The 13,114-nt window shown below is 43.4% G+C and overlaps 1 protein-coding gene across 1 annotated transcript in view; it reads right to left on the bottom strand.

The window, feature by feature from the left end:
* Positions 1-459: 459 nt before the first annotated feature.
* The window catches only part of sgip1a (SH3GL interacting endocytic adaptor 1a), a gene marked incomplete at its 5' end in the record, with an annotated part of 139,282 nt that continues 126,627 nt past the window's right edge, over positions 460-13,114 (bottom strand). The window contains 4 exons of the mRNA XM_078219370.1: positions 460-588; positions 2,011-2,175; positions 4,038-4,102; positions 6,029-6,231. Of these exons, the coding sequence (XP_078075496.1) occupies positions 566-588; positions 2,011-2,175; positions 4,038-4,102; positions 6,029-6,231 (456 nt within the window). The remainder of the gene's footprint in view (positions 589-2,010; positions 2,176-4,037; positions 4,103-6,028; positions 6,232-13,114) is intronic.

Here is a 13,114-nt window from a genome sequence, read left to right as displayed (position 1 = left end):
TGCAAAATGATTCTTATTCACTAATCAGGAGATCGGGAAGGTTTTCAACATTAAAAATATATGTATGCAAACAGTTAAAAAAACAATTAAAAAACCATGAAGAATTGGCATCAATACTGGTAGATCAAGGGGCTAAAAATTGAAAGATTGCAATATATTTCTTAGACAATGCTACTCATCTCAAATACAATGCTACATGTTTGAAGAGGCATAGCCTACAGGTTAATTGGGGTATCTCTGAAATGCCTATAACAGCTGAAATACAGATATCGGGAGTGAAGAGTGTGGGGAGAGGTGATTACCAAATTACAAATACAATTATTACACTTTAAAATACGAAATGTTACCAATGTCACATCGATCATTTAATAATACTGCAGGACTGGTCGCCATTTTCTGATGTTACTTTGACTTCTTGTTGTTGGAAATGCTCTGGCCACATGGAATAGAAGTTTGAAATCAGTGAGTAAAAGTTTGTTTACAGGTTCAGTCCTTGACGTTTCCTGTTTGTTTTTAAAAAGCTGTCCGCTGAGTAACACTGAACATTGGGCAAAGTTATGAGAATTCAGTTATCAGCCATGTATTTCCCTGTGAAACAAAATAGAACTAGATTAGAAAAATACTGGAGTCAAACTCAGACAGACCCACAATGATAGCTGGCATGGCACATTTAACACAGACCTTCTGGCAATAGCATTAAATGATTATTATTGAGGCAGAATCATTGTCTGTACACTTGTGCTGTACCTGACATTGCATGATGGCACTGCACCAACTTCCCTGGGAGTTCTCCTGATTAGTTGCTGGAACTGTATTGGAATCTCTGGATAGATGCTTAAATGGAGTTTCTGACAATCTGCTGTTGAATTTATATGATCTATCAGGAGAAATTCCAGGTGGTATATTTGGATTTTTGTGCAATCAATTGTGCATGTCAGCCTCTGGTTCCATCAGTGAAGAGGACCCAATAATTTTGAGGGCATGGTCTTATTTAATTCTACCAGGTGAATTCTGGGACACCAAATGCATGTCTTAGCACAGCTACCAGCAAGTGAAATTGTGCGGGTGAGATGGGGGGAGGTGGGGGGGTTGTCCACAGGCGGTCAAAGCAGGCAGGCAGCTCCTCTGGGATCCACAAAGATAACTTAACACTTACCTTTAATGGACCGCTTTGATTCCACCATCCAAAATATTGGACTTTGTTCAACCCAAGATGCAGTCAAGGTCCTTTTTACATCATAGGGTCAGGATTTCCATATTGTAAAGGACCTGTTTCTGGAAACAGCCAAACTGGTGGTAGGGTTCTTCAAAATGGGGCTGGCTGCATTGCTGGTGTTAAGAAGCTAGAAGGCTACTGGCTGAATTTCAGATTGTGCAATTAATATTCAGTGAAGGCAGTGAAAATTAACCCCAGGAATTGATTCCCTAAATCAGTAACACCTCTGAAAGCAGTGGGCATCCACCATTGTCAGAGGAAAGAGCAAATCTCCAAACAGCCCAGAAAAGCCCACTGGGATCAGCACTGGAACCTCTGGCTGGGTGAGTTTTCAGCATAGCTGCCAGAAATCACTGGCCAACAGCTGTTCAGAGCCAGAGGGGAGTGGGGCTAACTGGATTGCTTTTTTAAGATGTGGAGATGCCGGCGTTGGACTGGGGTAAACACAGTAAGAGTTTTAACAACACCAGGTTAAAGTCCAACAGGTTTATTTGGTAGCAAATGCCATTAGCTTTCGGAGCCCTGCTCCTTCGTCAGATGGAGTGGACATCTGCTCTGATATCTGGTCTGCAGATATCCACTCCATCTGATGAAGGATCAGGGCTCCAAAAGCTAATGGCATTTGCTACCAAATAAACCTGTTGGACTTTAACCTGGTGTTGTTAAAACTCTTATTGCTTTTTTGAGCACAGGTTTGATGGGCTGATTGGCCTCCTTGTGCTTGCAGGGTTTTGTTTTGCACAATGAGGTAATGTAAGTAATTTAAATTATTCTGTGGTCTTTTTGAGAAATACCTGCTGCAAATCTCTTTTTGATGAGTGAAAACCTATATCCTGCTCCAACCAATTCAATATCGACGCCAGACAATGTGCTTCCTTCGCTGGTGAACTGGACAGCCAATGTTGCAGGCTTACTCGGTCCTTCTGATAGCTGAAACCTGGCCAGGAGCGATCCAACACCTAAAAGAAGTCAATGGAAGAAGAAGAAACTGGAACTTTACACTCAAATTTGGATAAAGTCCTTTTGGCAAACAAATCAGGGAAGACGTGTGACATGGGGCTGCACTACATTGGAGATTCAGTGTGTGCATGTGATGTGATGAGATACTGTCCATGATGAGCAGCCCATCCAATCACACTGACTTGCAAATGCATTGAGCAGAGGCCAGGCATCGAGGCAGACCATAAAGGCAGTCACCTCTGGGCCACTCTGCCATGCACACTGATCAATAGCAGTATTGTGATGGAGGGCTGGGAGCAGATCATCAAACTTCCCATTTAGACACAGTTGTTTTGTAGCATTGTAGATCTAAATGCAGGAATGGAGAAATTAGATTTAAATTGTCTTTGTTTGAAGCTATAATATAATTTACAGGGGAGGCTAGACTATTAATCCAGAAACTCAGCTAATGTTCTGGGGACCCTGGTTCGAATCCTGCCACGGCAGACGGTGGAATTTGAATTCGATAAAAAAAATCTGGAATTAAGAATCTATTGATCACCATGAAACCATTGTCGATTGTCGGAAAAAACCCATGTGGTTCACTAATGTCCTTTAGGGAAGGAAATCTGGCGTCCTTACCTGGTCTGGCCTACATATAACTCCAGAGCCACAGCAATGTGGTTGACTCTCAACTATCTTCCAAGGGCAACTAGGGATGGGCAATAAATGTTGGCCAGCCAGCAAAGCCCATGTCCCATGAATGAATAAAAAAATGATTCAAATATCTTCAGCCTGCAGGAGAACCAGCAGTTATGGAGTTAAAGGAGGCATAGTTTTATTTTTGTAAACACTGACTAATTTTAGTTGTGTCGGCTACAGAATAAAGGTGCTATTTGCTTCACTCTGATGTAATGTCTTTGCGCCATTGGAACTTGATGTTGTCACAACATGGGAGTCTTCCAGATTTTCCATTCTAAAAAATAGGGTAAACCCTGTTTCAAAACTCCTATTATTTGTCAACATTTGAATCATATAACAAAAATAGTTAATTACTGGAAACTTGGTTTCAATCCATTTTTAGTTTGTTTCTCAACATACTCTCATTCTTTGACATTCTTATGCCACCGTCCATTATCGATGAGAAATGTGAGCAACTGATCTGCTCTTAAGCTATAATTTAGGCCTTTTGAGTTCCCCTTCCTGTAGAGAGGTGCATTGTCATCACTTGCACTTCTGCTAGTGTGGGGAAAGTTGTCTGTATGAATGAATTTCTAGGTTCTGTACCACGGCTCCAACCCAACCCAAAAGTATTTAATTTGGAACTATAATAGAATTCAGCAAAAGCTGTGGGTGATTGAGTGGGTTAACAAATTGCGTTTCACCTTTGAAATCTCAGTTTGAATGCAGCACTGCCTATAGGAATAAAAGTCCACTATCTTGCTGACTATAAGGACACTATGTGAAATTGCAACTAGTAGTTAGTGGGCATGGATCCAATGCAAACAAATTAGGAAGCAAAATTGAAGGACAGCCTTTGATACATCTCATGCAATTGGAAAAGCCCTGATTCAGTCAGCAACCTTGAGCAGATCTGGTGAAAGTACACCTACACTCCATGAGACACTTCATGAGATACTGCTGTGCAATATTGCAATGTACAATTTATTGAGCATTGTCAGGGGCCCCCAACCCAGTGGTCAATGCTACTGGTTGGCTTGTCACAACACAGGCATGGTGAGTGCTATGTGTATATAGAATAAAGTGCAGATAACTTGCTATTTCTATGTTAATTTTTACACAGCTGGATAAGCAGAAACAGTCTGTAATGAGATCTAAATTAAAGGTTTAGCTCCATAGAAGAATTTCATTCTCCAGTTACCTCCATTTTCAGATTTCTGGGATATATCTGGGATCTTCCAAAGGATCCTATGTTGTTCGGCATTCCTTGAAAAACAAAGGCCAGTCGGGTAGTTACTTATAAAACTTCAAACTATTGAGATGATGAATGTCAAAGTTATTCCTCCTCCCCTGCAGCTGCTGACCAACACTGGGGATGGGAATTTAATCATCTGGAGCACCTTGGCCAAGAGATCATTTCAACATGTGTCCAATCTATAAGGCTATTCCACCATGAGGAGTGTCACAGTGGAGTCAGCATTACCCTACATCAACATGTATGTACACTCTGTCAGGACTTACTGTATAGTAGAAGAAATCAAGTGGAAAAAAGTGTGAAGTAATTTCATTTTGGTAGGAGGAATGAGGAGAGGCAATATGACCTGAGTGCAGGCACAGAGAGACCTGAGGGTATATGTACACCAACTTCTGAAGGTGGCCGAACAAGTTGAGAAGGCTTTACAAAGATATGCAGCAACCTTGACTTTACAAAAAGAGGTGAAAAATACCAGGGCAAGGAAGGAACCTTAATTAATCAGCTGGAATACTGTGGCCAATTGTAGGCACCACACTTGAGGCCCTGGAGAGAGTGTAGAAGTGGTTAACTGGAATGGTATCATGGATTTGGATTATGTGTGGTGTAGTGGAAAACATGGGATTATTCTCCTTAGAACAGAGCAAGAGGAGATTTGGAAGAAGGTTTTAAATCATGAAGGGTTTTGATAGAGCAAATGGGGTGAAACTGTTTGGAGTGGCGGAAGGGTCAGTAACCAGAGGGCAAGGATTTAAGATAATTAGCGAAAGAGCCAGAGGTGATATGAGGGAAACATTTTGTTGCAACAAAATGGAATACCGAAATGGTTGGTGGAAGCAGGTGCAATAGTAACTTTCAAATGGAATTGGGTCAATACATAGAATCATAGAATCACTACGATGCACAAGGAGGCCATTTGGCCCATCACGCCTGCACCAACAACAACCCCACCCAGGGTCTGTCCCTGTAACCCCAGGTATTTACCCTGCTAGTCCCCCTGACACGAAGGGGCAATTTAGCATGGCCAATCTACCAAACCCTCACATCTTTCGACTGTGGGAGGAAACCGGAGCACCCGGAGGAAACCCAATGTGCAAACTCCACACAGACAGTCACCCAAGGCTAGAATTGAACCCCAGTCCCTGGAGCTATGAGGCAGCAGGGCTAACCACTGCACCACCATGCCGTCCCTCGGCCCAAATCTTCTGACCAGCTCTGAACTGCTGTGTCAGACACTGCATCAGGCAGAAAAATGGCCACTTATTTGGAAGATTTTTTTCTGTTCAAATTTCAGATGCAGGATCCTGCAGATATCCCTCAGGGTAGTAATCCATGGAGAGACCTGCGAAGAGGATAGGCGCAGAGGACACGCCACCTTTTCACGACAGCAACTGCTGTGTTCAATAATTGGGCACAAGGATGTCAAGTGACCTCCTTCTGTGTGTATCATTGTATATTCCATTGCAATCAGGAGAGGGAGCCCTGGCTGGCTGAATTCCAGTTTAGAATGCTCAGTATAGAAGGATTACCAGGAAAGATGAGAGTTCTTGTGAAGGGATTGTTTGGTAAAGAGAGAGTGAAGCAGAGTAATCATAGAAGATAGAAAAGCAGAAACATCATTGCTGCAGGTAGAGAACTTGATCAGTTGACTGGTGTGGAGGAGAGATCAGGTCAGCAAATCAATATGGATCAGTGACTGGTGATTGGTACAGAGACTGGAGAAGAGGCCGGTGATTGGTAGGGAGAGTGGAGGAGTGACTAGAGAGAGTGGAGGAGGGTGTGAGCACAGCTAACTGGAGTTGGAAGAGTGGTGACAGGTCTTTCCAGATTTTGTGTATAGAAGGAATTATTGGGCTAAGATACTCAGTGAAGACAGAGGAACCAAATTCTCAGCAAATATGTGGCACAGAGTCAAGGAAAGAACAGAGATATTGTCTTACCATGCAGCAGGTGGAAGGACAGCCTGTACTTTTGTTACTCCTCCATCCACAGGAGTGAGGAACTGAACATTATTGAGAGCGACAGGTGTAACCATTGCCTCTGCATTATATTTATAATCTATTCGAAGATCAGTGCTGGTGGGTTCACAGCGCCAGCTCACTGCTAGATTCAGTGGTGTGGATTGAATGCCCTGTGACGATACCTTCAGAAAAGGAAGATGACGATTAATTCTCTGTGATGTTGGTTTTTTAAAAAAAATGGCCCCTCCAAATACTCTCCCTTTTCTCCTGAGGGTGTGCTGCTGGAATATGTTTGCACAGCTTATCTTCTTCACTAAAATAAAAGCAAAACACTGCAGATGCTGGAATCTGAAACAAAATAGGAAAATGCTGAAGAAACGCAAACTGCTGTCAGACCTGCTGAGTTTTTCCAGCATTTTCTGTTTTATCTTCTATACTACACTGATGTAACTGTCCCTCAAATGCCCTGACAACAAGTGACACTGGGCCAGTTGTTTAAAGGGAACATTACTTAATATCTACTTATGTTCATTTTCCAGCCAGAGTCACTGGATTGGAATTGGCAGCAGAATCAATGGTTGAAATTTTTGTTTTCCAAAGGCTTAAAGGGACATATTATTTGGTTGCTAATATTACAAAGGAGTCTTCAATCAGCCATTAGACTCCCTATCTGCATACGCAAAAGGCACTAATGTCTGCTTCAGGTGTAGAACCTGAATGGTTTTGTTTCTGCCTTTCCAATGTGCAATGAATATGCGCACTGTGACTGTCATAGTGGGTGGTTGGCTCCTATTTGTGTCTCAAAGAAAATGTGCACACGCCATCAGAATTCTAGAACATGACACATTTTGTGGTCTAATAACCAAAGTGCATCCGGAGACAATTGGGGGCGAACTTTAACTTTGGGTGATAGTGTAAAACAGTCAATACTGATTCAGACACATCTCTCCCAATTTTCAATTAATTACCTCCAATTTTAACAAGGACAGATATCTCCTGGATGTGGTTATTGGGTTTGTAGAAGGACAGATGAGTCATAGAAAATCCATTACCTAATGTGTGCTGCAGCGGTACTTGTTTCACCAGGTGATCTGTTAAAGTGTTGCAGTTAGGAAAGTGTGTTTCAGACAATGAGGCTATTTGAGGGTGTGATGATAGTGTGCTGTTGATATATTTTATGTTTAAGGGGAATGTTTTAAGATTCAGATTTTTTCTATAGGTAGTCGGCATGTCAGGAGGGTGAATGCAACTCAGTCTCTGGGAAAGCAGGATAATTAATCATTGTAGCCTTGCAGGTGGTTATGTTAAATAGAGTTAATGGACCTGTGTTTACTTAAATTCCCCTGGGATTTTGCATTGGAGTAACTTACAGGGTCAGATGATGTGTGGTTTCTGTGCAGTCCTGGGTGTGTAGCAGAAAAGAAAGCCTTTTGCAGAAAGGAGAGTTTGGCTGTTCTGCTTGAAGTTAGGATAATTTTGCAAGCTTCTCATAGCTCTATATCTCTCTGAAAACTCGAAGGCTATCTACACTAATTATAGCAAGTATATTTGTAATTGCTAACTATATTTAAAGTGGTCTTTAAGTCCTTAAGAGCAATTTTGCTTATTTGGAACTGAAACAGTGCTAAGTTAGAAATTACAATTGTTTCCTTTCATTTTTAAATATTGTTCAACTGTAAATAGTTAAGCTGCTTCATTTGTTAGAGTTATAGTTATGCTGTGTTATTAAATAAAGTTTGTTTTACTATAAAAGATCCCGAATTTGTCAGTGGAATTACTCCTGAAGTGAAGCATCATATCCTCACTGGAAAGACGGAGGATGAGGGGTGACCTAATAGAGGTGTATAAAATTATGAAAGGCATAGATAGGGTGAATGCTGGGAAGCTTTTTCCCAGGTCGGTGGTGACGTTCACGAGGGGTCATAGGTTCAAGGTGAGGGGGGGGGGGGGGGGGGGGGGAGGTTTAACACGGATATCAGAAGGACGTATTTTACGCAGAGGGTGGTGGGGGCCTGGAATGCGCTGCCGGGCAAGGTGGTGGAGGCGGACACACTGGGAATGTTTAAGACTTATCTAGATAGCCACATGAACGGAGTGGGAATGGAGGGATACAAAAGAATGGTCTAGTTTGGACCAGGGAGCGGCGCGGGCTTGGAGGGCCGAAGGGCCTGTTCCTGTGCTGTATTGTTCTTTGTTCTTTGTTCTCACACTTTTGCCAAAATATAAAGATTGTTGGGGTCTAGTTTGGCCTCATTAGATACCCTGGGGTTCGGGTCTGGAACCTAACAAGGGATAGCTCTGCAGACAGGAGAAATGAAATATGAAGCTTTGCTGCTGATATTTTGAAGTGAATTATCTGAGGCAACGAGCCTCACAACACTGGGCAGGAGTTAAAAATGTGACCACGTGCAACCATTTTTTGCCTACCAATTTCCTGACCATTGAGTTCAAAGTGATGACATACTACGAGAATGTACATTCCATTTATATTCAGTGTCTCACTTAAATAACCAACTTTAGGGACAGCATGCTGCTTTGTCTATTTAAGATGGGGAGGATTCTGGATGTGACATACTTCTTAAAGGTAGTTGTCTGTCTGACGTGTGGAAAAGTTATTTGTATTAAGTGTGGAGGAGGACAACATTGGGAGCAGAAGCATATTGGTTATGTTATTGGACTAGTAATCTAATGCAATGGAGAAATTAGTTTAAAATCACACTGCAACAGTTAGCAAATTCAAATTATTTTAAAAATCTGGAATAAAAAGTAATATCAGTAATGATGACCATGAAACTATCAGATTGTTGTAAAAACCCATCTACAGGTAGTTCACTAATGTTCTTTCAGGAAAGAAATCTGCTGTCTTTACTTCTGTGTGACTCCAGGTATAAAGCAATGTAATTGACCTCCATCTGCCCTCAAGGCCAAACAAGCTACTCAGTTGTACTAACTCATGGTGACAACCTATAAGAAGAATAACATTGGATGAACCACCCAGTGTAACCAAGGGATTGGTTTTGGACATGACAAGGGAAGCCACAGCCCAATCCTCTTTTTTAACTGCTGGATGCAGTTGAGATCCACCACAATGTCCTCTACCCCTGCTCCGGTCCCAGGTCCACCAAGTTGTGAGTTGTGTTGCTGTCGAACGGATGTGCCATTATGGTTCTTCCCTCCACTTACCGCAGATGTCGCTATCTGGCACCTCTTGTCCATGTGCTCTGCTTCCATCGCACAACAGTGTGTGCTCATTCACACATCATTCCTGACAACAATGATGCATCATCTTTCGTGTAAGGTGGTTCATGTGCTTTGCAGAGTTGTGCATTGCTAATTTTTGCCTGTGTAAGATTGAGGCTGATGTGCACTCTCAGCTCACCTGTTTACAGGAAAGGTCAAGGTCGAATGTAGAAGGGGAGATATTGAAATAGATTGAGAAAGATCATATGTACTGGAACTCCAGGTACTCTCTGCAATGCAGCAGTGTATACAAGCTGAGTCCCTCCTCAGAACTCCTGTGTGCCAATCACCTTTCCGAGTTTCCAAATGCACATGGCAGGCTCACCAATAATTATGAGGATCGTGCCATCCCAATGTGCCTAAGCTATGCCTCTCTCAGCCACCTTATCATCTTGCCACCAATACCTACATCCATGAGAGTGTATTACCTTTCGGTTATCTGTACAGTGACCATTCGGCTCTATATACAATGTAGAGATTTAACACAGTGCGTAGCTTAAGCTCAACACTCATCGAGGTTGCAAATGTGGAGACATTGTGCTCAGTGCAGCCTTAGAGTAAACTCTGGAAGCATACATAGTGGAATGAACCCATGCTGAGGGAAGCCATTGGATAGGAGCGAGGATATAATGTGTCAGATATGTGCTCTTTATTGTCAAGTGGAGGAAGCCTCGAGGGCTTCAAGATATTGGAGCCTTCTGTAGATCCCCAGGAACAGCCATGATGGAGACTGTCTTTGCTCAACAGGAGGTACGTGGCAGGCAATTTTTACAAACTTATTATCCTTCGGTAGTTCACATCTATCGAAGGGTGAGGATGAATGCAGGTCAGCTGAGAGTGCTAAATGTCAATGTAATTGAGAACAAGGACAAAGGGAGAATGCAGACATGTCTAAATGGTTCTCTGGAAACCTGCCTTCCATCCTTAGCGGCCTTGGCCTGGGTGGTGCCTCTCAATAGGATCCTTGATGTGACAGAGTATTACACTGTTGCTGCTGTTGGATCTCATGAAGCAGCTTGGTGACATTAGAGGTATGAAGTGATAAGTCCTGAGAGGATAGTAGAGCAGCTGCTGCCTCTTGTAGGCTGCTGTTGTGACTGGGATGGATGAGAGACATTGGAAAAGGCAGCATCCATCTCCGGGACAACCTAGTCCAATTCCATCCCAGTTCAGGAAGGACGTCTTCTCCCGAGGTCCCATCATTCTTCAAAGAATCAGAACAATTTGAGCATCATATGTAAGTACTCACAATCTGAGTGAACTGGATGGTTAAAAAGTGATGACAGCCATGTTGGCGTTCATTTGGGCCCATGATGGAGAGCACTAGCCCAAGAGGATAATCGCTCTGCCATTATCCTCCTCTTCCTGTAATCTGGTGGCAATGAGGGTCTCACATGCACACCTTCCTCACCTGACCTCTCCCCCTGCAGCCTCTTCTTCCTTGACCTCACTGCCCTCATCCCCTCCAATATCCTCCTTATCTGAGATCATCTGCAGCTATTCCATCTCAGCATCTGGCGAATCCTTCCCCCTTTGCATCGTCAGGTTGTGAAGTGCAGAGCCAGCTTTGACGATTTGTGAAACGCTCTTGGACTGTACTGTAGTGTCCAGACATTGGAATCCAATTTTTAAAATGTCTATGGTGTGATCCACCATTATTCGGGTACCGCCATTAGCATCCTCACACTTCTCTCGGAGATGATTTGTGGCCTCTGGATGGACATCATCAGTTGAGCCCTTTGCGGGTAACCCTTATTCCCGAGGAGCTTACCCTGTCCCTCAAAGATGTCTGGGATCTGCGGTCTGCTTAAGATATAAGACCCCACTTGGAGTACTGTGCTCAGTTCTGGTCGCCTCACTATAGGAAGGATGTGGAAAAGATTGAAAGGGTGCAGAGGAGATTTACAAGGATGTTGCCTGGATTGAGTGGCATGCCTTATGAGGATAGGCTGAGGGAGCTCGGTCTTTTCTCCTTGGAGAGACGAAGGATGAGAGGAGACCTAATAGAGGTGTATAAGATTTTGAGAGGCATAGATCGGGTGGATTCGCAGAGGCTTTTTCCCAGGGTGGAAATGTCTGCTACGAGAGGACACAGGTTTAGGGTGCTGGGGGGTAGGTACAGGGGAGATGTTAGGGGTAAGTTTTTCACACAGAGGGTGGTGGGCGAGTGGAATCGGCTGCCGTCAGTGATGGTGGAGGCGAACTCAATAGGGTCTTTTAAGAGACTCCTGGATGAGTACCTGGGACTTAATAGGATGGAGGGTTATAGGTAGGTCTAGAAGGTAGGGATGTGTTCGGCACAACTTGTGGGCCGAAGGGCCTGTTTGTGCTGTAGTTTTTCTATGTTTCTATAAGAATCATGGACACTTCCAGGAAACCTTGCACAAACCTGCAGGATTTGCTTGTTGTGGTCACATGCCAGTGCACATTAGCCAGTGGAAGCCCTTCCTATTGATGTATTGAAGTGCTTGCTGCCATGGAGATTATAGAGCCACATGAGTTCAGCTGATGGCACCTTGCACTTGTGGGAAGTTGAAAATTGCTGTGAAGTCCAGTGCCCTCGTGTCCTAGTTTGCTTAATCTCTCATCAACTGTACGTAACTGTGGGCCCTTGCAAAGAGAAGGTCTGTTATCTCCTGGATTCACTTATGCATGAAAGACTGAGTGATCCCACAGAGTTCCCCAGTTGAGCCCTGGAAAGAGCCACTGGTGTCGAGGTTCAGGGCGGCAGTGACTTTCTCAGCCACTGGCAACAGAAATCTTCCTACTCCCTGTGGTGCCAAATTGTGAAGAATGTGGCATATGTGAGCTACTAATTCCCTGGACATGCAGAGGTGTTGGCAACACTGTCTCTCATTCATTTGCAGAAAAGATGTGTGATGCATGTACTGTACACCCTGGATCTTGCAAGGTGAATGACGCTTCTGGGAGCCCTAATTTTGGTGTATGGATGGGGCCCTGCTTTCCCTTGCTCCTGAGGATGAACCTCCTGTCTTTAGCGTGCCTGGCACTACCTTTGTTATCTTCTTCATCTCATTTCCTGACTACATACAATTATTATTATGTATTGTATGTTTTGACTAGCATGCTGTACTTTGCAAGTCTGTGCATTGTGGGATTGCAGGATCCATTTTCATATTAGTTTGACTGCTGCAGTTGCAATGTTAATCACCTTTTGTATCTACTTGTGTACTGATTGATTCTGAAAGCTATCAGGACGAAACACATAACAATTGTGGTGGTCCTAATCAATGCAGCATCCATCTTCCTGATGGTCTCTCTGCAGCATACCCGAGAGAAAGACCTGAGTCAGCATGAGGCTCCAAAACTCCTGTTTCTTACCATGATGACTAATGAGTCACTGGTTGATAAAGAGCCTGGTAATACTCTAGGCCAGGGCTGCCCAAACTTTCTGAGTCATGGAACCCCTAGTGATCTCCCAAGACCATCAGGAAACCCCAAACTCTCTCATGATGTTGACGTCCCTATTTTGGCTGTGAAATAGGGCCAAAATGTGGAGATGCCGGCATTGGACTGGGGTAAGCACAGTAAGAAGTCTCACAACACCAGGTTAAAGTCCAACAGGTTTATTTGGTAGCAAATACCATAAGCTTTCGGAGCAATGCTCCTTCGTCAGATGGAGTGGTCTCTGTTCTCAAACAGGGCACAGACACAGAAATCAAATTACAGAATACAGAATACAGTATTCTGTAATTTGATTTCTGTGTCTGTGCCCTGTTTGAGAACAGAGACCACTCCATCTGACGAAGGAGCATTGCTCCAAAAGCTTATGGTATTTGCTACCAAATAAACCTGTTGGACTTT

Source organism: Mustelus asterias, chromosome 8 (genome assembly GCF_964213995.1).
Source record: "Mustelus asterias chromosome 8, sMusAst1.hap1.1, whole genome shotgun sequence".
Lineage (NCBI taxonomy): Eukaryota > Metazoa > Chordata > Chondrichthyes > Carcharhiniformes > Triakidae > Mustelus > Mustelus asterias.
This window is presented reverse-complemented; position numbering and strand designations above follow the sequence as displayed.